Source organism: Rattus norvegicus, chromosome 10 (genome assembly GCF_021556685.1).
Source record: "Rattus norvegicus strain SHRSP/BbbUtx chromosome 10, alternate assembly SHRSP_T2T, whole genome shotgun sequence".
NCBI classification, from domain to species: Eukaryota; Metazoa; Chordata; class Mammalia; order Rodentia; family Muridae; genus Rattus; species Rattus norvegicus.
The window spans coordinates 56,283,610-56,310,976 of record NC_141543.1 but is presented as its reverse complement, the minus strand read 5'-3'; the positions used below and the strand labels follow the sequence as shown (position 1 = coordinate 56,310,976).

The 27,367-nt window shown below is 40.5% G+C and overlaps 1 protein-coding gene across 9 annotated transcripts in view; it reads left to right on the top strand.

Moving 5' to 3' along the window:
* Map2k4 (mitogen activated protein kinase kinase 4) overlaps positions 1 to 27,367 on the top strand; it is a 104,298-nt gene that overhangs the window by 49,678 nt on the left and 27,253 nt on the right. For 7 of the 9 annotated variants that reach the window (XM_087570394.1, XM_087570392.1, XM_087570395.1 and 4 more), the window contains 2 exons: positions 4,113 to 4,287; positions 20,176 to 20,295. In XM_087570394.1, coding sequence (XP_087426520.1) covers positions 4,249 to 4,287; positions 20,176 to 20,295 — 159 coding nt within the window. In that variant the 5' untranslated portion in view covers positions 4,113 to 4,248. The remainder of the gene's footprint in view (positions 1 to 4,112; positions 4,288 to 20,175; positions 20,296 to 27,367) is intronic. The other 2 variants (XM_087570398.1, XM_087570399.1) reach the window with 1 other exon arrangement.

Below are 27,367 nucleotides of genomic sequence, written 5' to 3'. Positions count from 1 at the left end.
TCAAATGTCCTATTTAAAATCTTGCATGCCCCATAGGAGGTTACTTTTATAAACATACATTTCTTTTGTATGCACACATAGTTGTGTCAATTTTTCACTATGTGAGTGTATATGTGTTCCTTTTAGGAACCAAGAATTATTAGATTTAGGATTTATATCTTTAAGTAATCAAGAACTATTTTTAAAGCAGAGCTTTTGACTAGAATTGCTGTGGGTTTGAAGATGTTTAGGGTTATTGTTGGCCAGCCACTTTATGCTCACTGAACTTTCCTGCCGACTTGTTTCCTTTTAAGTGCTGTATTCCTATTTGCCACTTCTAACTGCAAGGATTGTTGGTATCTTAGATTAGCCCCTTTTGAGAACTAAAACCAAACCATTGACAGTGTGGCTCAAACAACAGAAACTAATTTCCCACAATTGTGGAGGCTAGAGAGTCCAAGATATAGTTACTAGGAAGATAGGTTCCATTGCGAGCTCTTTTCCCATGGCTTCCTGTTACCAATGTCTCATTGGCTGTTCATAGGACCTCTTTTCTTTGTGCATGTGGTAATGCAGCAAGCTCTCTAATGTCTTCTCTTACAAGAGCACTAGTCTTGGAGTAGGTCCCATCTTTACTAACCTTCCTTTAACCTCAGTTATCTCTAAGGACCTATCTTCAGTACAGTCACATCAGGGATCTTTGGTATGTGACTTTTGAGATGGAATACAATTTAGTTTATAAACAGTCAGGACATACAGCATTGCTGTCTTATGTAGGAAAGATGGAAAGGAGAAAGGGTGTTGGCCAATGTGGTGGTTACCTCAGTCACATACTCTGGCTAATATATAGATTAGATATTATAGATTATTCACTGAAGACATTTCATAGAAAACTGTGACAAGAAATGAAAGCTATTGGGGAGATTTTTGGGGTTTTTTTGGTTTGTTTTGTTTTTTATGGAACAGGTTGTTGCTTCTATTTTTTTCTCAAAAGAAGGGTTATCTTAGGAAGTTTTTTCTTCTTCAAGAGTGCAGTCATAAAATATAAACTTAACACATTTTCTGTGTTATTATATCTTCATTGTTTTATCTTCTACTTATGCCATTTTTTGTTATTGTATGCATATGTGTACATATGTGTGTCTGTGTGTGTGTATACATATACATGCATATCTGCCGCGGCATACTTTTTGAGGTCAGAGCACATAACCTGTGAGGGTCAGTTCTCTCCTTCCTATGTTTAATCTAGGAATTGAACCCAGATGGTTGGACGTGGCAACAAGTCTCTTAACCCACTGAGCCTTAATGCCATCCCCCTGGTCAAGCTTTTCAATAGATGTGACTTCTGTTGTTTGTAGGTTTTGTCTTCTAGGCCCCTGTCTTATACTATTCCATTGCTGTAATGAAACTCCATGACCAAAGCAACTCATAAAGTAAGACATTACCTGGGGGTTGGCTTACAGTCTCAGAGGGTTGGTCCATGACCATTGTGGTGGAAGCAGTGGAGGCAGGGAGGCAGGCATGGTGCTGGAGATGTGTCTAAGAGCTACTCACCTCCTGATTCATAGGCAGGAGGCAGAAAGCCTGGGCCTGGTTTGAGCTTTTGAAACCTCACTCCTAGTGATACAACTCCTCCAATAAGGCCATACTTTATTCCAACAAGGCCATACCTTCTAATTCGTCTTTAAAAGTCCCACCAAATGGGACTCAAACATGCAACTGCTTGTTTGCAGCTCTGGAGGCTGTTTTCATTCAAACTACCCTAGCTCCTAAAGTAGTTTAGATCAGAAATTGATTGCCAGTGAGAGTGCATGTTTGGGTTCAGGAAGGCTGCCTAGCTAGTGCTATACTAATTTATCATCCTTTGGAAGCCATTAAGGTTGGGCTGTTGAAGTGGACGCTCAGAAAGTGGTTCAGTTTTCCTGGAAAGGTTTGAGGCCCAATATGAGTCAATGACATGCTGTGGCGATGTTGTAACCATGACATGTTCTCTGTGACTTTGTAGTATGTTCACAAAGTTGAATATCTGATGCCTTACTCAATTTTGGGCATTTTTATTAGTTCAGTAAGACAGTTTGTATTTCTTAGCTATTTAACTGTTCACTTTCCAAAAGAAAATAAGGGTTACTCTCAAAGCTAGACCACTGACTAAAGTAACCTAAACTATTAATAGTGAGATTCCATAATGCTAAAATTTGCCCTTAACAGTAGAGAGCATCATGTCTGTTGCTATTCCATGCTTTTATATAAAGCTTTCATGTAAGAGTGCTGCATTTATTTCCATTCTCAAGAATGGTAGCGTATGCATGTGACATTATGCAGTCATGAAGTGGTATCCCATTGATCGTTACCATATTGTGTTTTGTCAGAACAAGTCACAGATTCTCCTCTCCAAAAGGAGAAAGATGAAAATAGTATGAGGCCAGGAGGGGAAGAAGGTGGGAACCATGTAGTGGTTATGACCCTCAAATATTTAAAATATTGCTTCTACTTTACAAGTAATTTCAATTAACTTTTTCTAGATACCTTCACTGTTAGGCTAGTGCTATATTTCATTGATGATTAAAATGAGTCATGGGGATGGTATCATTTAGTGATTATAAATGGAATTTCTTTATGTTAGAGTATTTCCAGGCTTACTCTATTTCAGGAGAAAAATTACTGAGAAAAATCTCTTTATTATCACTTGAATCTTTTCTGTCTTCAGAGATCAGTGCTGGCTTCATCAGGACTAAAGTGATCACTTGGGCCTGGTTGCTGGGCTTCTGTCATTGGGAGCTAGATGTGCCAAGGCAGGTGAAAGCGAAAGGCGCTTGTGTAAGTGGAAGCTACTGACTGAGAACTCTCAAGCTTGCAGCATGAGAAACTCCTGTTTGGAGCACAGCTTCCCTAAGTCATGAGATAAAATATATTAAGCTTTTAACTGTACCCTTGAGTCCTGCTTATTATCAACATTAGTCAAGATAGATTTGGGGGAAGAGAAATTCTAGCATTCTAAAGTTTTGAGGCCCTTAGAACTATCGACACAAAACAGTTGTACACATTTCAGGAGACATCCCAGAGTTCTTCAAGAACAAAATAGACAACTGAGTTGTCAACCGTCCTGGCTCTCATCACAAGGCTGGACTTCGAAACAGATTTTTGTAACTTAATATGAAATTGAAAACTAGCTGATATTCCCAGGTCTCTTCATGGGTGTTGCACTTTCTAGTTTGACATAGTTTATTCTCACATATAGGGAGAGGGAGAGAAGAGAGAAAAGTCTGTTTACTCTGCTGGGATTTGGGTGTGATATTTAATGCAAAGTGACCTCTGCATTTTCTGTGAGTAACCAACTCCCTTTTAAGCCCATTCATTACTCCTGCTGTTGAACAGAGGCTGAAGCTTTGAATAAGACAGGGCGGATTCCTCTGTAACTGGCTCTTTAACTGTTGCCCACTTTTTTTTTTTTTTTTTTTTTTTTTTTGGTTCTTTTTTTTCGGAGCTGGGGACCGAACCCAGGGCCTTGCGCTTCCTAGGTAAGCGCTCTACCACTGAGCTAAATCCCCAGCCCCTAACTGTTGCCCACTTTAATATAGTATAAACAATAACAGGACAGTATATTAAAGTACTCATTCCCATGTAAAACTAAAACCACCGAGGATACTAGAAATGTTGCTTTCCAACTTATCCCATATGCTCTGCTTTAATTGCTATAGGCTGCTCCTGGGTTCTGGAGTTTAAACAGTTGGTCAGGCTATTCTCAGGTACAGCAAACTTTGGAAACAGCTTTACCAGCTAGAGGGTGTAATAGGGTAAGCATTTGTAGAGATGAATTCTCAGTTCTGGGACTCTTGAGGGAATAGAGTTTTGGGCTTGAAAAGGGTCTGCTATTGAGTAATCAAAACTGGTAGTTTCATCAGCAAAAGGAGATTGGGTTGTATGAATGTCTTTGAAGCTGTGCCTTCTAATGCATTCTATTAAAATTCACTGTGTATAAAGCAAGATGGCACAAACAGCTCCAGAACGGGGTCAGGCTGCTTGTGTCCTTAGGAGCGGATGAGTGTTCCCACAGCATACTCAGTGCTAGCTAAAAGAAAAAAAGTTAAAACCTATTTAAAATGTGGAAAAATTGCTTCCCAATATTTTAACAGAGAGAGACTGAGAACCCACAGCATTGAGTCATCAGGAAAACTGAAGATCTCCCCTGAACAACACTGGGATTTCACTGCAGAGGACTTGAAAGACCTTGGAGAAATTGGACGAGGAGCTTATGGTTCTGTCAACAAAATGGTCCACAAACCAAGTGGGCAGATAATGGCAGTTAAAGTAGGTGATGCCATGATTACTTTTGGTACTTTAATCCACTAGCTGACATTTTGTGGTGCAGCAACCACTGCTCTGTTCTCACCTTTGTGGTAATGATGGGTGTTAAACATTCTGTCTCTGCTTTCCCCGAGGGTGTTTGTGTAAAGGTTGTCTTACTACTTGTGTGTTTTCTTGCTCTGGAATGTGAGTGTGTGAAGTATGTGTGTTCATTACATTTTTGCCATGATGCATTAACAGGTTTTAAACTTCTGGCCCCTTCACTGCCAAGGTGAGTTCAGGCTGGGCCACTGCACCCCTGGGAGCAGGGCAGTGCTGCTCTGAGCCAGGCGGGAGCTGGAGGAAGAAGCAGCACTGGGCTGGGCAAGGTGCGGGGCTAGGGCTAACAGCAGTCTTACTGAGGGTCTCCTGGAGACCACACACATGCTGTTACCACTAACCTCAACCTTACTCCGTCCTGACCGGCTCGGCTTCTCTTGGTTTACTCCATCTCGACTCAGTACTGCCCTGTTCCCTGGTTTAAGGTTGTATCTAAATGTGTACCTTGTGATAATACTGTCACCTTCTGTCCTAACTGTGTTGTGCCATTTAATTTGTTCATGTATCTTCTTCCCCTAAAGAAGGCCAGAAGTGGAGGTTTTGTCTAAATCATACCTAGCAAGCCTCTGTGTACCTGTGATGAACTGACAGTGTTCATCTTGCTCTTAATGGATTTGCATAACTGTACTTTGTTCAAATGTTTAAAAAGCATTATGTTCGGTTTAAGATACTGAAGGCACATCAGCAATTTGGGGGCAATCTTAAAAGAAACAAAAAAAAGATACAGCCATACTCTCACTAAACTCAAAATACCCATGAGCACAAATAACATCTCGGTTTATAACAGTCGAGAGTGGCTTTGCAGATAGTCTAATTTAATCTTATTACTCTCTATTTTGAATATGTCAAAATGGCTTGCAGGGTGACTCCGAGGAGTGGGTCTGTCTCCTACTATTTTCATGCTATCTGAGGCCACTTGCAGCAGCATCTTGAAGGTGTTTTGTCTCCAGGTTCAGTGTTTTCCTCACTGCTGGGTCATGTCAGGATAATGTTAAATTAGTGTTGAGGAAACATTTTATGTTTCTCTCCAGTTTCTTGGTTTCCACCATATTTTTACAGTATGAAGAGAAACATGCTTTTGGTAGGATATACCTCTAAAAATACAGAGTAGGACCTCTGCTCTAGAGTATCCATTAAAACAAAATGTGCTTCTTAGAATTTGGAATGGTTTATTTATTGTTATCTTTGCTCCTGTACTGTAAGAGGAGAAAGTCATTGGGTTTAGGAGCTTCTGCCGAGTGTTCTGCTATTCTTATGCTCTGTCTCTCTGTGTTGGCATCCAACTTCAGTTGTCAGGGTAGAGGAGAAGCTTCATGGACAGCACATGTTCTAAATCCTCCCACATGTGAGGGAAAAATACTTTAAAGATTACTACGGATTTTTTTCCTTAATGTTGTATGTACTTCATCTGTGGTGATCAGTACTATATGTTATTTACCCATGTGGATGAACTTTAAAATAAGTAAAAGACTTTAAGGAAAAAGAAAGTACTCCATTATGACATTTCTCAGTGACTAATTTGATCATAATTGGGGTTGTATAATAGTTAATCAAGTTTTGAGATTGAAAATATTGTATTGTTGTCCAACACTCACAATATATAAAATAGATACTATTATAATACTAGTGACTCCTTTGAGGGCTACATTTGCAGTGCTAACATGAATGCGCAGCTTGTGTTATGGAACCTACACTTGTAGGTGTTATGTGGTATGGTTATGGAACCTACACTTGTAGCTGTCAAATGCACACCTCCTAGCTGAGCTGTTTGTGCAGTCCTTTAAGTAATTGAGCACACATAGCAGCTTGGAACATGAGAAGATAACAGTAAGGCATAACTTGACAGGTCAGGGAATGTCATTGGACTCCATGACTTCATTAATACTAGAAGAATAAGTCATTTTGGATCAATATACATTGGTACTGGTTGGTGAATGATAGATGTCACCTACTTTGGAGTTTTAACCATGTATTCCTTTAGAGAGACATAGTCTTTTGTCACAAGTCATCATGTAGGCACACAGAGCACCCTGACAAGTATGATTGTATAGAAGGGATGAGTGGGTGAGGACGTGTTAGACTTTGTATGTCATAGTTAAAGAGAGACAGTCACACAGTGAATAACTTTTCATTGTTGTTAACGGAGAGATATTTCCTGAGATAGCCCAGTGCTAGCTAGCATTTGAACATGTATTTTGATACTATGGAGAAGGATTGCTGTATTTAAATCTACCCTACACATTATCTTCAAAATTTACTTGGAATAGCTGTGCAAAAGTGGACTGTGAATTTCTTTTCATGTTTTGATTCAACAAGGAGTGTATAAAATGTGTCTTTACACCATTCCTGATATGTTCATTCAGATGTGAACAGTTTAATCTCTAAGCTTTAATTACACACAGTGGGCAAAGACCTATTTCTTGCTAATGAATGTAAATAATACTATTTGCCTGTCAACCCATGCCAGGGGAAGTCCTTGTTGGCATCGAGGTCTCCTAAAGTATTGTAAATAGAGGGCAGCTGTCATCTCTTAACTGAGTATTCTTTCATTCTTGACTTTGATTAGTATTCTCTACAAATGACATTTATTTAATGTCCCATTAAATTTTTTAAATTAAAAAATTCTAGAAGAGATTCATAAAAACAAACCAGTCATAATGAGGTTCTCTCTCTCTCTCTCTCTCTCTCTCTCTCTCTCTCTCTCTCAGGCGCGTGTGCGCGCGCACACACACACACACACACACACGCACACGCACACACACACTGCAGTGCTTAAGTTCAGTTAAAAATATCAATTACCCATCAATTACCCTAAATTTTTCATTTTTTTATGGTGGATACAAATTTGTTTCTTGAAATATACCGCATATTCTCTATTCAAATATTAATTCTTATGCAACAAAATAACATATGAGAAGTTCTTATTGTTGTAATAACTATTTATTAGCATTTACCCGTAGCTCTCTTTGTCCACCATCCAGTACCCACTACTGTGTTCTTAGCTTCTGAGAGAAGCATGTTTCAGGCTCCACAAATGAAACAGTTTGCCTACACAGCTGGCTGGCTGCCTTGCAGCTCTCACAGAGTCTTCATGGCCAGGGCTCCATTTTGTTGTGTTCCATTGTGTGAACACGCTGGATTCTTTTTAATCTACTTCTTAGAAGTTGGATGTGCAAGTTGTTTTTATCTGTGGATGTTGTGAATAGCACTGCAGTGGATTTTGAGGTTAATGGCCTATTTTTCTTGATAGCAGGGTAGTCACAGATGGAAATAAGCATGAACTCATTGTCCTATAAGAAAAGTTGGTTTCTCTGCATAGCTGTCCACAAGAGTTGGTTGCAGTAGGTAAATCTCAAGGTTTGGACTCAGTCTATTATGATTAAGTTTCTTAGATAACGTTAGAGAAATTGATGTCTGGGAGAAACACCTAACGCCACCAAGATGTAGGTAATCAGAATCAGAAGACAAGGCATACCCTGGGATTTGGGAGGAGATGAAAAAGAGCAAGTTTGGTGTCATACAGTAACTCAGACTGACACTTGTATATGGTAGCCAACACCCCTTGCTACTGTGAGAAGGAAGACAGATATGAATCATCCAGCTTGGCCTTTCCACAGTAAGTACTGCATGCCCAGAGAGTGTGGGGATGATGATGGTGTCTCACCCCGCTGCTTGGGGAGCTTTCTGGGCTAATCAGGAAAACGGGCTATTTGTTTAGGTTGGATGCCTGTACCAGACTGCCAGTGGTGTGACAGTGTATGTTAGGGCCGCAAAGGTTTTCTTTTTGTTGCTGATTTGCCTGATATGTTTTAGTTTTTTCTTATCCTCAACTCTGCTCCTTTGCTTGTTCTGTTTTATTAATTCAATTATTTTTAATTCAGGACTGGCAACTTGATCTTTGATATTTGTATATTGAACCCAGTGTTCTTGAACTAGAACCTAGATGTTTAGTGGGAAGGACAAGGTTCCCTACAGCTCAGCCCTTCCCTACCATCTGCTGGTTAGGTAGATCTGCCCTTGGTGGGGATGGTACAGGTGTGGTATGAATAACTTTTCCAGGGATATATAAACATTTACCCCAAGAAGAGCACTAATGGCAGACGAAAGAAAGGTTCCAATCCAGGGTGAGAGAACTGGTGTGTTTATTGGAATTACTTACAGGGACAAGATGTGAGATTACTCAGAGGGGTAGGAGAACTTGGGCCGTGCACTTAGGAAAGCTGCAGCTCTAGTATTCAGGCAGTTCAGCTTGCTGGAAGAGCAGTTGTTACTGTTTGTATATGCTTCCTACACCCCTACCCCCTCAGGGCTGTGTGAGTCTTCTAAGTTTCAGGAGTTTCCTGGGCCTTTTGCATTTCATTTTTTTTTTTCCTGCATCTTAACCTCCCTCCTTTCTCTGAGTTGGAAATACTTAAGTTTGAAGGAAATCAATACACAGTGCTCTACCTTTTCCTCTGTTTCAATGTTTCTGCTTTCTGTTAACAGTGCCATGTTCTCTGAGATGTGGAAGGGGTAATAGATATATCTGATTATTTTCTTCCATCTACCCACTGAAGATTAGGCTACTGTGCTACAGCAACAGTCATCTACTCTCAGGAGCTTGACTGGCTATGAATCTGCACTAAACACTGCCCATTATAAGAAAGAAGTTTCTCTTCATGAGTCACCTAGGCTGACAACAGCAGTAACCTGTGGTTATAAATATAAATGTTATTAAGGCAGTTTGATAGGCACAGCATATCTATTTAACAAAACAAGTCGTCCCCCCCCCCCCCCATTGGGGCCTATTACCTCTCCAGTCATGTGTTTTTGCCATAGGATATAGTAGCAGATTATGTTCACTCTCGTGCAGAGGGCCTTGAATCCAATCAGAAGACAGGTGTTCTACCCATGATGGTTATAGAATGTAGTCTCACACCAGTCAGCACATCTTACCCAACATGCTGCTGGCTCCATAACTCAGTAACACTGTCAGTGTCAGTTAGCCCCTAGCAACCTATTGTAGTACCTTCCTGTACCACGAAAGTAAGCCAGTGGCGAAAGGACTCCATTCCAGTTCATGTCTTAGGCAAAGGTAGTGGTGTCATCAGCATAGTTCTAGTTCTGCCATGTAACCAATAGCAGTGACAGTAGCTTTTATGGCTTGTGGGGCTCAGGGCCTCCCTGACTAATAACTGACAAAAAGGAAGCCCAACTCCTAATACTGATTTTTTTTAACCAACAACTTTATGGCTCCTGAAAGTGCCATTTGCCACTCAACAAGGAGCTTTCATTTAAACTCCCTAACTGCACTCTTTACTGTTCTTCCAGATGCTTTTAAGGCACTTGAGGGTTAGCATTATATAAATGAACCATTTTACAGAAGGTAGACATCATCCCTAAAAGCCTGCTCTCTATTCTAAGCAAGTACCAGTTTCTTGGATGGCTAGGAATATCTAAAAAAAAGAAATATTATCCCAGGTCCAGAGCACCATGAAAAGATCTCATCACTTGTATCAGTTCTTTTGTTAGGAGAGCCTGTTGGGCAGGTGAGATAGCTTAGCAAGAAAAGCTCCTACTACCAAACTGATGGCCTTCTTAGTTCATTTCCTCTGACTTGTGTACACCCCCAACACATACACACAGAGCAAATACAATATAGAAATATAGAATAAAGAAAATATAAAAGACATAAATAACCTTTGTTGGGTCCAGCAGTGTGGCAGAGAAACACTACCCCATTTGGCATTCTAATTCAGTCCTTGTCCTTGAGCCATCCACTGACCTATCCTTGGTTTCTCTGCTTTACTTCATCCCCGATGGTCTCTGTGGGATCATCTTGCTCCAGTTGACCTGGCTTAATCCCAGGGTGAGCAAGGCACATCTGTGTCTGTGACTGGAGGTGGTGCTTCAGTTCTGACAGGCTTTGGGTGGCCCTTGCTTTTTCATGAGCCACATCTGGCTGCTCAAAGGGGTGCCAAGCCAGGCAAACAGTATTCACTCCCAGAGTTGCATGACTTTTCCTAGGAAGAAGAGAACAATTTATTTACACCAGATAGGACTCCGGTGGCAGACTAGAATAACAGCTCTACCTAAGTGTAGCTCAGTGAACCACTGAGTTCTTTAGTGCTGCTCACAGGGATCATAGCTGAGGGATTCCTTATAGGAGAAGCTTTAGTGACTCCGAGGCATCCATATCACTGAAAGCCCCAGCTCCGAGTGGGTGATGACTCAGGAAAGCTCCATTTCTTGAGTTCCCTGTACAACTTGTGTATGGCAAAGCCAGCAGGAACTCCCATCTGGCTCTGTTTGTTTTACTGTTTGTATAACCCTAGGATGGGAGTGTGTAGGCGGGGATGCTTATACATCTGAGAGCTTCAGGAGCTTCCTGAGTCTAAGTTCATCTCAGGTTCCTGAGTCTTGTGACCCTTCCTCCTTCCTCCACAGGAAAATTTTAAGGTTGGAAGTCAGGGATGGTAAAAGTACACTTTGGCTTGTTCTCCAACACTCTGGCAACTGCCAACACTTCTGTTAGAAGTTCCATCGGTATGGGGGGAGGATGGGGAGGGGAACACCCATAAAGAAGGGGAGGGGGAGGGATTAGGGAGATGTTTGCCCGGAAACCGGGAAAGGGAAGAACACTCAAAATGTATATAAGAAATACTCAAGTTAAAAAAAAAAAAAAAGAAGTTCCATCGGTGAATGGTCTTGGTGGACATTGATGGTCAGTAATCACTGAGGGAGTATGTTTATTTTAGTGTTTATATTTATGCCTTACATATTGCTTTAAAGCCTTTATGGGATAATGACAGAAGTGACTTTGGTGGGAAAGTTCCCTTTTGATATCATATTGTGCTTTATTAAGCAATTAAAAGCCCATAGTGATGACATTTAGTTATTTAAAGCTGGATAGGATGTAGAAGTCATGGCTGTGTTGCTTGATTTGAGAAAGATGTCTATTATCTTGTGATCTCACTTTATTGGTCAGATCATGTGGCTAAATTAAGAAATCCATGGTTACTTAGAGGTATATTTCCCATGGAGAGTACAAAGTGAGACTACCCAAGAGTGGGGATTCCATCAATATGATAGAGCTGCCCCTCGAAAGGCTGGGTTTTGACTTTTATCTGTGCTTTCTTTGTTGTAGTCAGTGGTTTTCAGAGCGTGAGTTCCTTTTTTTGTAAACGTTTTATGTGAAACTCAGTAAATAAAATAGATAACTCAGTAGAGGTTAGAAGAGGCTGAGAATTTACTAAAGTAGTAGAATGTGCTTAAAGCATGCCTGAAGTCCTGGGTTTAGTCTTCAGCATGAAACAAAGAAATAAATAAAACAAAATGAGAGAAGGGGTTGGGACCATGGGGAAAGTGATAGCTCTTATCTACCAGTTTTGGAAACTCTGAGAATGCCAGTTCAAAAGCAATATTGTTAGAGTTGGAGTAAGGTAAATTTTAACCAGTCCATTGTTTGTTTCAGATCCTTCTTGAAAACAGACCATTGTTTCATAGACCTTTCTGAATTGTGATACTGAATTATATCCCAGCATAGCTATTTGGAACGATACTAGGCTTATCATAGCTCTCCCTCCTTGGGCACATCTGAACCAATATTTGGTAATTCCCAACTCTTACTATCTTAAGCCTTTGCCCCTGGTTATCCTGTAGATTTGGATCATTGTCTCTTAACGTCTTAGGCACAGGAATGCGGAAGCCTTTGTCAAGGCTTACTGAGCTTCTTCCAGTACACTGTCCTCTTACTGTGTGCGAGATACGCATGTTCTCCCAAGTTCTCAGTGCACAGCCAGTATGTAAAAAGTGTCAGACCCTCGTGATTTCAGTGAGAAGATGAACCAATATACCATTATTAGATTATTAAAGATAAACCTAGACGTTTATAAATTGATTTCATTTATAAAAAGACTTAGTGAATTTTCAGCTAAAATTCACATTCTTGTGACCTTAGTTACTGCAAATACCCTCACGATAATTTAATATTCAATAGATATCAACTATTATTTTTGGACATGGAAACAAATGTTGTATCTTTATGCTCATCTCTATACCTCACCTCTATTTTGGATGATGTCGCCATCTGTTCTCGTTGATTATGGCATTATGAAATGTATTGGGAATTTAAGTATGTGATCTGTGTAGAGACTTGAGCAGCTAGGGATGAACTTCTTCAGCAGAAATCTGAGTCAATGGAAGATAGAAAATAAAAATTCTTAAGATTTTTCTCAGTGTGTGTGTGTGTGTGTGTGTGTGTGTTCGTGTTCCAGATGATAGTTGTATGGAGTGAGTAATGGGGCTATAACAGGTAGAACAGGGTGCAGGGCATCTGCTTTTCCATTTTCTTCACAGACACTGTGTTTAGCAGCAGATATTAGTAGACGACAGTGTGTGTATGGTACAGTAGTTTTGATGCATGTTAATTAAGAGACTAGACACATTTCCCCCTCTCCCTGTCTTCCTTTCTTCTCGGATCCTTTGAGTTTTTCCATGCCCCTTTCTCCCTTTCTTTCTCTCTATCCTCTCTCACCATTTTTTTTCACTCTCTGTTTTCCTCCCTTTTCCCTCTCTTCCTTCCTTGTTCCCTCGTTCCCTTTGGAGAGTTTCCCTGTGATATATTTGCTTCTGTAACAAATGGTTTTAGTATTTATCAGTGTCAGCACTGGAATTCATGGGAGTAGGGTTTTTTGTTTTGTTTTGTTGTTGGTTTTTTGTTTTGTTTTGTTTTATGGTTTTCACACAAATTTGAATTTGGCAGTTGCTTAAAATATGGAATGCACATATTTTGATAACATGACAATAGGTGCTTTTGTAGAGGAATGAGCCACATAAAGAGAAAATAGCATTTATTGTTCTGCATTTGGTTGGCAATACATTGAAAATGACGTTTTGCTCCTGAGCAGTGGGTTGTTGTTTGAATGCGCCATCAGATTGTTTTGATTGGGCCCTAGGATAAGGTGAACAGTTTATGCCCTGATCTTCAGCAGTTACTGAGCCTGTTCTCCTGCTGAGCTTTCCTGTCTGTACCCCACTTTGATCAGGAAACCTGCTCCTTTCCATTAGAGTACCTCTCAAGTGTGATGTCTAATTGACTTTAATATCTTTCTGTATATGCTGTCGTCTGCACACTCAGCTGAGCCATACATACAGAAACTTAGCAAATATTGGTCACGTGACAACATAGGACTTGTCTGTAGGATGGGGCTGTAACCGTCCCCATTTCTGAGCCCCTTTGTTTTAGCCTCTATTTACATTTTTTCCTTTTCAAAACAAAGTGACAGAACAGACAGCCGTGTTACATGTTTCTTCTTGCTGTTTTCAAGTCTGCTTACTAAAATCGATGTTTGATCTCCTCAGCTCTTGATTCTGGTATGTTTATTGACTCATATCTTTCTTGTGATTTAATTCAAGAATTAACATGTGTCATGCACCCTGTGGAGCTACAATTCCATAATAGCAAACATAGCTTGCCATCTTTGTTTTTGTTTTTTGGTTTTTTTTTTCTTGTTTGTTTGCTTGACTGTTTGTTTTTAACTCTAGGTTATCTTTGGAATGTATGATGACCCAATTTTCCTTTCTCCAGACAGAAACGGAATCAGGGACCCAGAGGCCACTGCACACACATCATCCAAGAGATAGAACCTGTCATTCTGCCCCACCTTTGCTCATAGCTTAATGTAGTAGGAAGAAAAACTGAGTTGATCTTGTGAGACCAAGTAGTTGTCCAGTGGACAGAGGGAGTCCCAGAGTGCCGTTCAGGTAGGCTTTGACCGGCCTCTTGAAGTGCAGAGATTTTGGAGAATCCTGATTTGGCTATAAGGGACAGCTTTAGTCAGAGTTATGGCAAGAACCATCTTGTGTTTATTTAGCATTTAGCAAAATGCTTCCTGGTGACCCTCTGAAAAGACAGGCTTTGTCTTAAGTCACTGTTCTGTTGCTGTGGGGACACAATATGACCATGGCAACTTTTATAAGAGAAGGAAGGCATTTAATTAAGGGCTTCCTTACAGTTTCAGAGGGTCCATTATTTTCAGTGGCAGGAAGCATGGCAGGCGTAGTGCTGGAAAAGTAGTTGAGAGTTAGATCCTGATCTGCAGGTAGAGACCCTGGGCCAGGTGTGGACTTTTAAAACCTCAAAGCCCACCCCCAGTGACACATTTCCTCCAACCAGGAGGCTACACCTCCTTTTCAAAGAGTACCACTCCCCACGACTAGGCATTGAAATCTGTGAGCCTATGGAGGCCATTCTTATTCAAACTACCATGGGCTCATAAGAGGAAAGGAAGTCCATGAGCCTTTCTTACTTTATTTTCCCTACGTATCTATCCGTAACCATAGTCAACCTTCCTTCCTACTTTCTTTGTCACATATAAGTCTTCCTAATCTTAACCCCTAATATGGATTGGTTTGTCATCCTGCTCCTCCTCCTTTGCACTCTGGCTCTTTGTCCTCAGCCCTGGACATAATTGTAGACAGGAAAGAGGAGAGTGGGAGTGGACACATTTATGGCTCTGTCAGGTCATACTGTGCCAATAAGAAGGGGTCATCCTTGTTTCCTCTGGATTGTGTGCTGCTTATCTGTCTTGTTGCCTCTCTGCCTCCAGTCCCCAGTCCCTCCTATGAATGGAGTTTACGAGCTCCTCCAACTCCTTCCCATTATAGCATCCATCTTAATTTACTTGGGAATTTTCATGCTATTTTTTGTTGCTAACCATTCATTTCTCATGAGTGGGAGGTGTGGGTCAGGCTTAGAAAATCATGGTGCATTGTGGAGAGAGCGGCCTCAGAGGTCTGAGTGAAAAATTAGAGGATGGCTGCTATTCTCACCTTTGTATCATTGCTCAATATCAGTGAAAAGGATTGTATTTGTACTTCATTTGCATTTAGGTTGGAGAAGCACAAGGCATTGGGGGCTGCAGATTCGGCTTAATGGTAGAGCAATTGGCCAGCACATCAGGGAGCACCTTCCCTTCCCTTCACAGTCAATCCTCAATCCTAGCCATAAGAAAACGGAAGTGAGAAGATGAAGCAATGCTCACCACAATCAGAAATTGAACCAAGGAATTCATGCATGGTTTCTAAGAAATGTTCTATTTACATCTTAAATTAAACCGAATAAGAGAGGCCAGCCCACTCAAGGCCTGGATTCTTCATCCTTAACCACCACAAACAAAGTCAAGGCATTCTGCATGAGGCCAGTGTGTTAGTGTTAAATTAATTAGTAACTTCTAGCTGATGCACTACATAGAAAGGATAGTAAGCTTCCAACAGCTTCTTAGGAATCGGACCATCTGTCCTCCTGGGAGCCACTCCTGTGAATATAATGAAGTAGGGAAGGCAAGAGGACACTTTCCTTCCTCTGCTCCTCCCAGCTCCTCCCAGTCCCCCTCTCCTCCAGATCCACTCTCCCTCTGTCTCCCATCAGAAAAGAGCAGGCCTTCAAGAGACAACAACCAAACAAGGAAAACAAAATACAATAAATGGCAAAAGCCCTCACACTGAAGCTGGACAAGGTAGCCCAACAGGAGGAAGAGAGTACCAGGGACGAACAAAAGAGTCAGAGGCACACCCTCTCCCACAACTAGGCGTCCCACAACCAAGCTAACAGCCACAGCATGTATGTAGAAGAGCTCCCTGCTTGCCACTTCAGTCTCTCAGCACATTCATACCCTGGTCAGTTAATTCAGTGGGCCATGTTCTGGTGTAAGAGGACACTTGCTGATGAAAGATGGTTAGCTTAACCTCTGGGACTTGTAATTTCTACTAACTGCTGAGCATAAATAGAATTCTCTATACCTGAATTTGTATCTCTAGCCACTGGTGAATTAGTTAACCCACCCTGTGCTCCCGACAGGTCACGTGCATGCACCTGCCCAAGAGCTATCTGGATTTCCAAATGATGTGTGCAGACAGACAGGCAGGCAGGCAGGCAGGCAGGCAGGCAGGCAGGCAGGCAGGCAGGCAGGCAAGCACACACACATTCATATTCATTCATTCATTCATTCATTCATTCATTCATTCCCTCTCTCTCTCTCTCTCTCTCTCTCTCTCTCTCTTTCTCTCTCTCTCTCTCTCTCTCTCTGGCAGTTCTAATCTTCTCGGCTAGCAAACATTCCCCTCTGGTATACTGGAGTTAACGTCATTTAAAAATCTGTATTTCATCTCTGCATCTCTGCTTACATCTCCACTACTCCAGGCTCAATCGCAGAAGTGACCATTAGAGCCACCTACTTGAATTCTTACATGGTTGCTCTGTCCCAAGGCTCTCTCATGCGGATTCCTTCTTCCTATCTCTCTCCCACGCCCAGGAATCCTAAAAGTTCCAACTCTGTCCTTCCCAGCCATTGGCTGCTGGCATCTTTTTTTTACCAATCAGAGCCAACTGGGGGACAGAGGACCAAATTAACATCATAACACAAGAAGAATTAGGCTAAACCTACGTTAGTTTTAGGATAGTGAAGATCTTTGCTTAGATCCATTTGACATTTCTTATAATACCTACAATCTTATTTTATTGACATTTACCTGATTTAAAGCCTTACCAGGTGTTTAAATGACCATAAATATAAATTTGGACAATTAAAATATTTTTACAGCTTCAAGTATATAATTTCTTCACTTAAGAAACTTGTATATGCAAATTATAATTTCCTATTTGATTTTACAGTTTCTTTACTTTTAACACAGTTTAATACAGTTTCTTTAAACTGTATTACATTCAGATAAAGTAAAAATAGAAATAATCCAAATTGGAAAAAATGTATAAATTATTTTTCAAGAATGACAGCTATGTTTTCGCAGGGGCGTCTGTTCACTAAGCTTGGCTAATCAGGTAGTAACATATGAAAAGCTCAGAATGATCATAGTGAAGAAAATTATCATTTTTCTGATTTTTTTCCTGATATTATAAATTAACTTCTTTAAAAATGAGATGACCTTTCAAAGTGTTTCATGGTCTTTTCTAGACATTTTATCTTATTCTTTGACTTAAAAAAAAAGGAGGAGAAAAAGATAAAGACTTGTATTGCCTTATCTAATATCTATCTTATTCAGCTTATATTTAAGATGTAAATAAGTGAACATGTCTTAGAAACCAGTGCATGAGTTCCTTGGTTCAACTTCTGAGCATGTGAGCATTGCTCCATCTTCTTACTTCCCATTTCCTGTGGCTGGGATTAAGAACTGACTGTGAAGGGAAGGGAAGGTCCTTCCTGATGTATTCAGCTTATGGGCATTCTGCTCCCTTGGGAGTAACCTGTTGCAAATGTAGAAGCTTTTCCCATGCTTCTGTTCTGATTTCCAATAAGAAAGAGTCCTCTAGTGACTGTGTTACTACTAGATTTATACACTCATTATCCTTGGATATTCTCTAATGAGGTATTTATCAAGACCTAAGAGTCGTTAGCTTGAATGTGCTGTGAATGTAGGCTTATACTTGTAGTTGATTCTCCTTTGGGAGGACTGGTAGGCCTCTTGATTTGGTTAGTTTGTTAGGTGTTCATTGAGATAAATGTTACAATGCAGCCCCACAGCTTTACTGTAGTTCCTGAGCTGTGCTTTTCAGGTCAAATTGTTAGGTGGAATCGCAGCGGCTGGCTGCTCACCCCTACCCACAGTATTCGAACAAAGTGAGAAGGGAGGGAGGCATGAGTCTGGTACAGTGTCCCAGGCATAGCAGTGCCATGCTGACTTGAAGCCGTCCAGCAGTTGTGTTCCTTTCTGCACTGAGTGAGCTGAGAGCGGTGTTGCAGGTGAGCAGAGTCTCCCGCCAATCTTAGCGTCCAGGAGCCGCCCTTCATTCAGGACAGGAGCAGCTGCCAGAGATTTCAGCTTCGCTCCTGTGCCAGGGAGTGGCAGGTTTTCTTTCTTTAGTGATGGCAGAGTTTGGAAAAAGCTTCCAGATGTCAGACACGGTTGTGAACTGTTTTGGTTTTTTACTGTAATGTCCTTTTTTTAGACTTAGGAAAAGAAAATTTAAAATCTTGGTTTCTAATCATGTGTATTAGTATTTACCAGTATAGACATGTAGATAGAAGAAAGATAGAAAATTAATAATTAAGAAAAAAACTTGAATAGTAAGAATTCTTAAATGACTACATAGAAAGCTTTCTCAACCAAAGAGTAGTTTGAGATTCCTTTTATCATTTTATTTATCAACTCTTTGTTTTAAAATCAGATATGTGAAAATTCTAAAATTCTTTTAAAAAAATCATGTTAACTATTTTTACAACCACCCAACCAATTTGTATTATTAAAATAGAAATAAATGTTATTAATTAAAATTATCTCTACCATATTTTGAACAAATACAAATCACTTCTCTGCTTACTTAGACTTTTAACAAGTATCCTTTTGGAGCAAGATAGTAATTTGATTTAGAAGCAAAGTTGTTTATATCACACTATGAAAATGTGGATACAAGGGCGAAAGAAAGGGCTCTCACCCCTAAGGACTAGCTGTCTCTCCTGTCTCGCATTCTTACGTTTATCTTTATTTCTGTGACTGAGGTATTCAGTGTAACATGTTAAATTAAAGTCAAGACATTTGTTATGAAATACTATAGATAGCAAGGTATGTGCTTTAAATAAATACATTTTTAAAATACATATTTGGAGAATATGGGATTGATGCCTGCTGTAGTGTCAAAACATAAAACTGAGAGAACCCACTTCTGCGCTTTAACTGCTTGTTCTCGTGTCACATGGAATACTCTTTTGTATCTCTGCCTTTGGCTTCTCTTCTGTAAAATGGGCTCAAGAATTTAATTGACTGCCTTCATTCCTTGCAAGAACCTTGAGGACAGATACCTCGAAGTCTTGGAGGACATATGCTACCTTGTGTATTTTTTGATACTAACTTACCTTGTAAGTATGTGCTTTGTGTTGTGTACAGTGACACGGTGTGACATTGTGAACTTTTTTTTATGAGAATAAAAGTTCTTTGCATGCTTTAATGTTAAACTGTATTTCTGTTATTAATGTCTTATATTTTCTGAACTCGATTCTGTTCTATCTTACTAGTGCAGTGGGGAACTTGAAATCTCTGTATTTTATAGTGTTTGAGTTGAGAGGTGGAGTATAGATGTTTTCTGATAGAAATGTGCAGAGTTGTACAGTTTGGTTAGAACCCTGCTGCAAGTCTGTAGTTTGCAGAGGACTGCCTTTCCAGCTTACAAATAGACAAGAGAAGCCCTGTTTCTCCATTTTAGGATTTCCCCCAGGTCATGCTGGCCTGCATGCAGAACCATGAATAGGAAGCTGGGGAAAACTTCCTGTTTTCAACCTAGAGGAAGTTCAATGAAGGAAGAGCCAGTCAGGATTTGAAAGGCTTAGATTCTCATCGGTATGCTCCCCATGCAGGTCCTCACTTTCCCTGTCCTGCACTGTTTCCCTTTGCAGTCTAGTGAATAAAGATGCTAGGTAGTCAAGAAAGCTGTTGTTGCATTGGATGCTAGAGCCTATACAGTTCTGAGATGATGGTAAAAATATATTTCACAGTTGTCCCTGTGAAAACTTCTATACTCTGATTTTCTTTGTATTTGCATGTGGGCATAATTCTGAGAGCCTAAGGGCATTACTGTGTAACCCTCACCACCATCAGTGAGTGTGTGACCCAAATAATTCCTAAATACTTTTTTGTTATATGTTCTTTGACCAAATTTACAATTATAAAGTATAAGAAAATATGATAATTTCCCAGCCTCGTTAATAATGTAAGGTTTGGTAATTTTCAGTACTGCGGTAAAGGTTTTACTCCAGTTTCTAAAACTATTCTGTATGCATGACGTCTGTTATCATTCTTTTCCAGAGAATACGATCAACTGTGGATGAAAAAGAACAAAAACAACTTCTCATGGATTTGGATGTAGTGATGCGGAGTAGTGATTGCCCATACATTGTTCAGTTCTATGGTGCACTCTTCAGAGAGGTACGGGAGACCATTGGGTTTTAGCTGACAAATGCATATCTAATTTCGATGAGGAAGAAGAGGGTAGGGTTCATTCTACTCTCAAGCACACTGCTGCACGTCAACAGTGACGTTGTCCTAGTTACCCTGCAGGCTGTTCTTTCTGCTGAGGATTGTTTTGGAATTCCACTGAAGTTTAGACTCAAAGCTTCTGATATTAAAGGATAACTAGCATCTATCAATATACAATATATGTGTAAATATTTCTGTGTCTTTGTGGTTACCACTTCTTGCCATCGGTTTTTCCCTTCATGTTTTCTTTGAAGGATGTGACACATCTGTGTGTCAGTACCTCAGTGTAGAGTTTTAAGAATTATTACGTTTAATTTTTTTTTGGTTAGTAATGAAATGTGTGTTATGGTGACATCTTTAGCTTTTTAAAAAAAATTCATTTTAACTAAAATAGACTTTTGTCACTTTCCCACTTTCCTTTCCTTCCGCTAGCCTCCTTTATGTGTATATTTCATTACAGTTTGTTCTTTTCACCCCACACCACCTGCCATCCTCGTTTCCTTTCTCCTTGCTGCTCTCCTTCCATTTTCTAATGATCCCCTTTCTGCTCTCGCGATAGTACCTCATCACACCGCCCTGTTCATGTCAGCCCTTCCTTCAGACCTCTTCCCCTCCTCTTAGTTTCTTTTATACTTCGTGTGTGTCTGTCTGTATGTCTGCCTGCCTGCTTGCTTATCTGTCTGTCTATCTATCTTCTGTGTGTGGCAAAAAATATGCAGTATTTGTCTTTCTGAATCTGGCTCGGTTGCTTCTTATGATTATCCGGTTTCGTCCACCTGGCTGCATAGGCTATAATTGTTGAAGAGGTTTCTTTTGTAATTACATTTTTAACACATTTGTGTAAGATTTGATGGCTGTCTTTCTGGATTTATTTCTGGGTCCTGTCTTGTAGATCACTGGTGTGTGTGCAGTACCACTAAACAGTGTTGTTATTGTGACTGTGTGATATCGTTTAGGGTCAGGTATTAGGATACCTTCAGCATTGTCCTGCCTAGTACTGCTTCACATCCATCTGCTTGCTCGCTTTTTGTTTGTTTTGCTTTTCTTACTAGTTTTATGTGAAATTCTACTGAAATTTTTAGATGAAGACTGTCTTAGGGTTACTATTGCAGTGAGACACCATGACCATAAGCAACTTGGGAAGGAATGGGTTTATTTCACTCATAGTTTCATACAACAGTTAGTTACCAAAAGCAGTGAGGGCAGGAGCTCAAGCAGGGCAGGAACCTGGAGGCAAGAGCTAATGGAGGCAGACCCTGGGGATAAGGGTGGAAGGGCTTGCTTCCTATGGTGTTGCTGAGCCTGCTCTTTTATAGAACCCAGGACCACTAGTATGGGGTGGCCCCACCCATAATGGTCTGGGTCTTCCCCCCATAAATCATTTGTTAAGAAAATGTCCTGCAGGCTGGTGAATCAATTGAGGCAAATACAGGCATTTCTCAATTGAGACTTTTCTCTGATGACTCCAGCATGTATCAAGGTGACATAAAGCTAGCCAGAGTAGAGATTGTGCTAAGCCTGTGATTTGCTTTGGGTCATGTATATCTAATTTTCACAATGTTAATTCTGCCAGTCCATGTGCTTGAGAGGTCTTTCTACCTTCTAGTATATTCTTCAGTTTCTTCCAGGCTTTAGCGTTTTTCCTTTTGATTAGAGTTATTCATAGGTATTTTACTATTTACTTTTACAAACTTAATGAATAAGGTTTTGTTTTTTGTTTTGTTTCACCCATTTTTTTTCTGGGCAAATTTATTGCTGGTTTATGGTATATTGGGAGTAGAAACCAAAATGCAGTTTATGTCTTAGTTATTTTTTCATTGATATGAAAAGACCCCATAATCAAGGCAACTGCTAACTTACAGAAGAAGGAGTTTTGGGCACCTTGTAGTCCACAGGGTTAGCATTTATGACCATCATGATAGCATGAACATGATAGCATGCAGGTAGGTTTGCATGAGAATGATGCTGAAGAAGGGAGAGTTTACACCCTTATCAGCATGCAGCAGGTAGTGAGACCTAATTGGGAATGGCATAGGCTTTTCAAACCTCCAAGCCCATCCCCAGCAACACATCTCCAATAAGGTCATACCTCCTAATCCTTCCCACATAATTCCACCACCTGGGAACCAAATAGTCAAATATATGATCATAGAATTCACTCTCATTTGAACAAGGGAATCTACTTTATTGTGTTTATCACATCTAGGGTTTTCTGGCAGAATCTATAGGGTCTTTTAAAAATAGGATCATGTCAGCCAGGTGTGATGGTGCATACCTTTGATCATGTCAGCCAGGTGTGATGGTGCATACCTTTGATCATGTCAGCCAGGTGTGATGGTGCATACCTTTGATCATGTCAGCCAGGTGTGATGGTGCATACCTTTGATCATGTCAGCCAGGTGTGATGGTGCAGACCTTTGATCATGTCAGCCAGGTGTGATGGTTGGTGCATACCTTTGATCATGTGAGCCAGGTGTGATGGTGCATACCTTTGATCATGTGAGCCAGGTGTGATGGTGCATACCTTTGATCATGTGAGCCAGGTGTGATGGTGCATACCTTTGATCATGTGAGCCAGGTGTGATGGTGCAGACCTTTGATCATGTGAGCCAGGTGTGATGGTGCAGACCTTTGATCCCAGAAAGGCAGCACCAGGTTGCTTTTTGTGTGTTTGGGGCAGGACTGAACTACAAATTCAGTTCTAGGACAGTCAGGGCTACAGAGAGAAACTGGAGGGGGTCTGGGGGTGGTGAGGGAATCATGTCATCTGTAAATAAGGATTCTTTTGCTTCTTCTAATTTTTTTTCTTTTCTCAGTGTTCTAGCTAAGACTTTCAGCATTACATCAAAGGAGAGTGGGCGACCTTCTTTCTTTTCTGATGTTAGAGGAAATGTGACCAGTTTCTCTTAATTCACAATAATTTTGGCTATCAGTTTGTCATATAAGCCCTATGTTGTACTCAGCTATGTTGCTTCTGAGCTTAGCTTCTTTTGGGCTTTCATCCTGAAGGAATATTGCTCTTGTTAAAACATTTATATCTATTGAGATGGTCACATGACTCTCTCCTTGAGTCTTATTTATATGCTATATTATTGTATGAGGTGGCCTGAATGGTAAATGCTCCCCATAAGTTCAGGCATTTGATACTTGGTCCCCAGTTCCAGTTGGCAACACTGTTTAGAGAGTTTTAGGAGGTTGGGCCTGTCTGTACAGTGTGTTTGTTAATGGGGACAGGCTTTCTACGTAGAGTTAGTGTTCTGCTTCATGCTTGTACTTAAAGATGTAAGCCCTGGGTTTCCTGCTTCTGCTGTCACTCAACCCTGTGCTGGGCTCTATCTCTCTGGAACTATATATAGTTCAAATAAACTCTTGCTTCTAGGAGCTGCCTTGGTTATGAGGTTTTATAACAGCAACAAGAAAGTAATGAGTATGTATAAATGTATGTATGAGACAATCCTTATATTACTGGACTGAAAAAAATTGGGTATTTATGGATTTTTGAATTCAGTTTGCAAGTATCTTATTGAAAATATTCTGCATCTGTATGGGTTTGGTGTTGTTGGAACGGCAGCTTTAAAGAATGAGTTTGCTGTTATCTTCCTTTCTATTTCATGGAGCGGTCTTATGATGCTGGTGGTTACTCTGTAGAGGCCTGATTGAATTCAACAGTCCGGCTTACCATCCCTGGCTTCTCCTTGTTGGGAGATTTTTATCTTCTTGATTTAATTTTAGTAGGCCATATATGCCTATAAATTTATCCTTTCTAGATTTTCTAGTTTTTTAAGAATATGTTTTCAAAACATTCCCTACTAGTCCTCTATCACTGGCATATGCCCTAGAGATACCTATTAACTTTATCTGTGGTGTTATCTCTATTTGCTTGTGTTGCTATACTGTTTGGCAACATTTTATAGTTGATTGTTGTGTAAGTTTGTTTTTTTTGTTTTCTTGTTCGATCCATTCCTGTGTGACCTACCACTTTGATTTCTGTTGTGAATGATGTCTGTATAAATATTTTATTTTGTAAATGGTTGTTGGTGTGTAAATAAGTTGTTGAATTTATCTAGATTTTAATTCAGAAACCTTACCTTGTTAATTCAGTAATTTTCTTCTTCTCCAACCTTTGTGTCTCGGTCAATGGGCATTAGAGAATTTCTAGTCTTGTGCTTCAGCCACCTCTGGTTTGAACATGACAGGGGTCACTGCCGTGTTTCTTTCAGGCAGCTCAGATGGTTTTTCTCCCATTTTCTCCATCTTCCTTTTCCTTTGTTCAGGTGAAGCTCATGGCTTTTGTCCATTTTTACTTGTGGACAAAAGCAGATGTCAGAGAAATAAGAACTTCATGTTAGTTATATACCTTAGAAAGGGCAAGGCCGTCCCATCTGGGGCTTCTTGCTTTATTTCCTTCTCACCTGCAGTTCCAAGTTCCTTCTTTCCTCTTGTCAGCCTGCGCCCAACCCCATCCACATATTAACCTTAGCTTTTAGCACACGCAAGGCACTTGATGTTTCATATTTGTGAGCTCATGTGACCTTTATTACAGTCCACCAAGGGTGGTGGGACAGCCTCATTTCATAGACAAGAAGGGAGGAAGCTTGGGCTTCCATAAACAGAAAGTGTCTGACCTCACAGGATCTCAGCATGAGGGCTCCTTCTACCATTGAGATTACTTACTTCTGTTGGGGTCTGAGTAATTTGTAGTTTTCTCTAATAGAAAGCTCTAGTCAATCTACTGAGGTGTCATGAGATCAAAATAGAAGTGAGTACATGCTTTGGTGAAGAGTTTTCATTTTTCTGTGTGAGCTATTCCCTGAGAACACTGAAGAAAGGAAATATAAAGAATTTTATTTACATATGCATATGTTCTATGCATATGTTCCCCAGTTGTCTAATGACATAAACGTTCTAGTCTGTCACTCATGTCAGTGTTCTTCAGTGAGCTCTACACACTTGTAAGTTAAATATGTTTGTGCTGTGAGGGCTAAATTAGTGACAGCATAAAAGTTGTTGAAGAAGACTTTCGTCATTATCTTATGGTAGCTTTTCTACTTTTATCCCTGCTTTATGTCCTGTTCAAATGAACACAGCTAGTTCCTTCACATCCGCACACCTTTCCTGCTTACCTCTCTTACCACAATGTCAAGAAATGGAGCCTAGGTACTCGCTTCAATGTTGTATACCATTCTGAGTTTAGAGTTTTCCAGTTTTTGGTTTTTTTCTTTCTGTGTTTATGGAATATTAAAGATATATTCCTGGAAATAGGATGAGTCTATCAAATGTCAATATGGCTACAGTAGGCCCCCCTTATCTGCAGGAAGTGCGTCCTAACATATCCACGAGACCTCTGATATTACTAATCTATATGTGGCTTATTCTTGCACATATACCTGTGAAAAAAATCAACAGAATATTGGCAAAATAAGTGATAATAATATTTTACCAATCATAAGGTGTAACAATTGTAATAACTTAGGAATACTTGAAGTGCAGCACTGTAATACTATGGCAGTTAATCTAATAACTGACGATGGTTACTATAGAAACATGGCTACAAGGGTTGCCTATACCAGGTACTATAGAAAGCACGTTACATAGGATGAAATGATACTCACACTCATGGTGGATGGGGTAGAACATCACTGGGTGTCATCACCTGTGCACAAGTCACTAGAACACTATTTGTATTAGATCATAGTGACTGCAAGAGAGCAGGGACTTCTTTCTTTCTTTGTCTTCATGATAAGATTGCTTTCATACACTGATTTAATTGCATTGATTTATTGGAGACAAACATAAAAATGAGCCGTTATACATTAGCAGACAGTGGTAAGTGTTTACGTTTTCTACTTGAATGGAAGGGTATTCCTGAGACACAGGAGCTCAGGAACCACACAGCTCTGAGGTGGGACAGCGTCTCAAAGGAAAGGTATTCCTGAGACACAACTCAGAAGCCCAGGAACCACACAGCTCTGAGAAAGTCTATTCAGCAGAGGTGTTGCAGCTTCCAGGGGTGGGTGTTTCCAGCTGAACTGATGAGGAGCTTGGGGGCCTCAGCCCTGCTTCTTTGCTTCTTTTCTTCTCAGCTTCTTACAAGAGAGTCACTCCAGGCCATTACTCTCATAAAGGAGATTTACTGAAGGGAAGAATCTAGGAGGAGAAAGAAGAGGAGGGACAAATCCAGGGATGGCTGCCCTCTGCTCCTGGTAGTGGGCAGCAGGGAATTGGACAAAGGGCAATACTAATATAGGGTTTCTGTAGGGGCAGAGATTTTCAGGGTAGAGAATTTGAGATTGTTGGGACTTCCGGTCCTGAGCTTGGGGAGCCCAGGGACTGGTGGTTCTCTTTTCACTCCCCTTTTCCTCTGCATCAGGCCTATGGGTTAGGGTGTGAAGTCCTTTCCAGCTTCAGCCAACATTTGCTGTGGCATCATCTCTTTGGGGATGCTCGAGGAGACTGGAGAGGAGGTGCTGCCACTGTGGACAGCTCCTGTGGGATATTTCATGCTGTGCTGTAGGCTGAGGCAGGAAAGAAGGTGCTGCCACCGAGGACAGCTGCTCATGACTGGAGTAAGGTGAAACAGGAAGGGTGTGGTTACAGCTCCTGTGATGTTGCAGGCCCAGATGTTGCGGTGCTGCTAGGAGCCACCATTTTTGACAGCTCCTGGGGTGGGGTTTAGGGAGCATCTTATGGCAGCTGTAGGCTGGGGCAGGAAGGAGGGACCAGCTGTCGGACTACAGTAAGCACCATAGGGAACAGACAGGGTAAAGGAACTCAGTAAAGTGACTCATCTTACGGAGAAGGCTTCTGCTCTGAAGATTACATTTGCTATTTGTTTTAAGCTTTCTAATGAGCAAGTTTTATTAGCTTCTTAAGGTAAGCTCTTTTGTCAATGAAAAAGGATGCTCTTCTGTTATTTCCTAATTTTATGTTTGGCTATGGCAGAATTCGAACTTTTTATTAAAGCACGAATGCTTTCTCTGTAAACTAAGGCTGGGTAGAATAGGAACTGAAGAGACGGTTC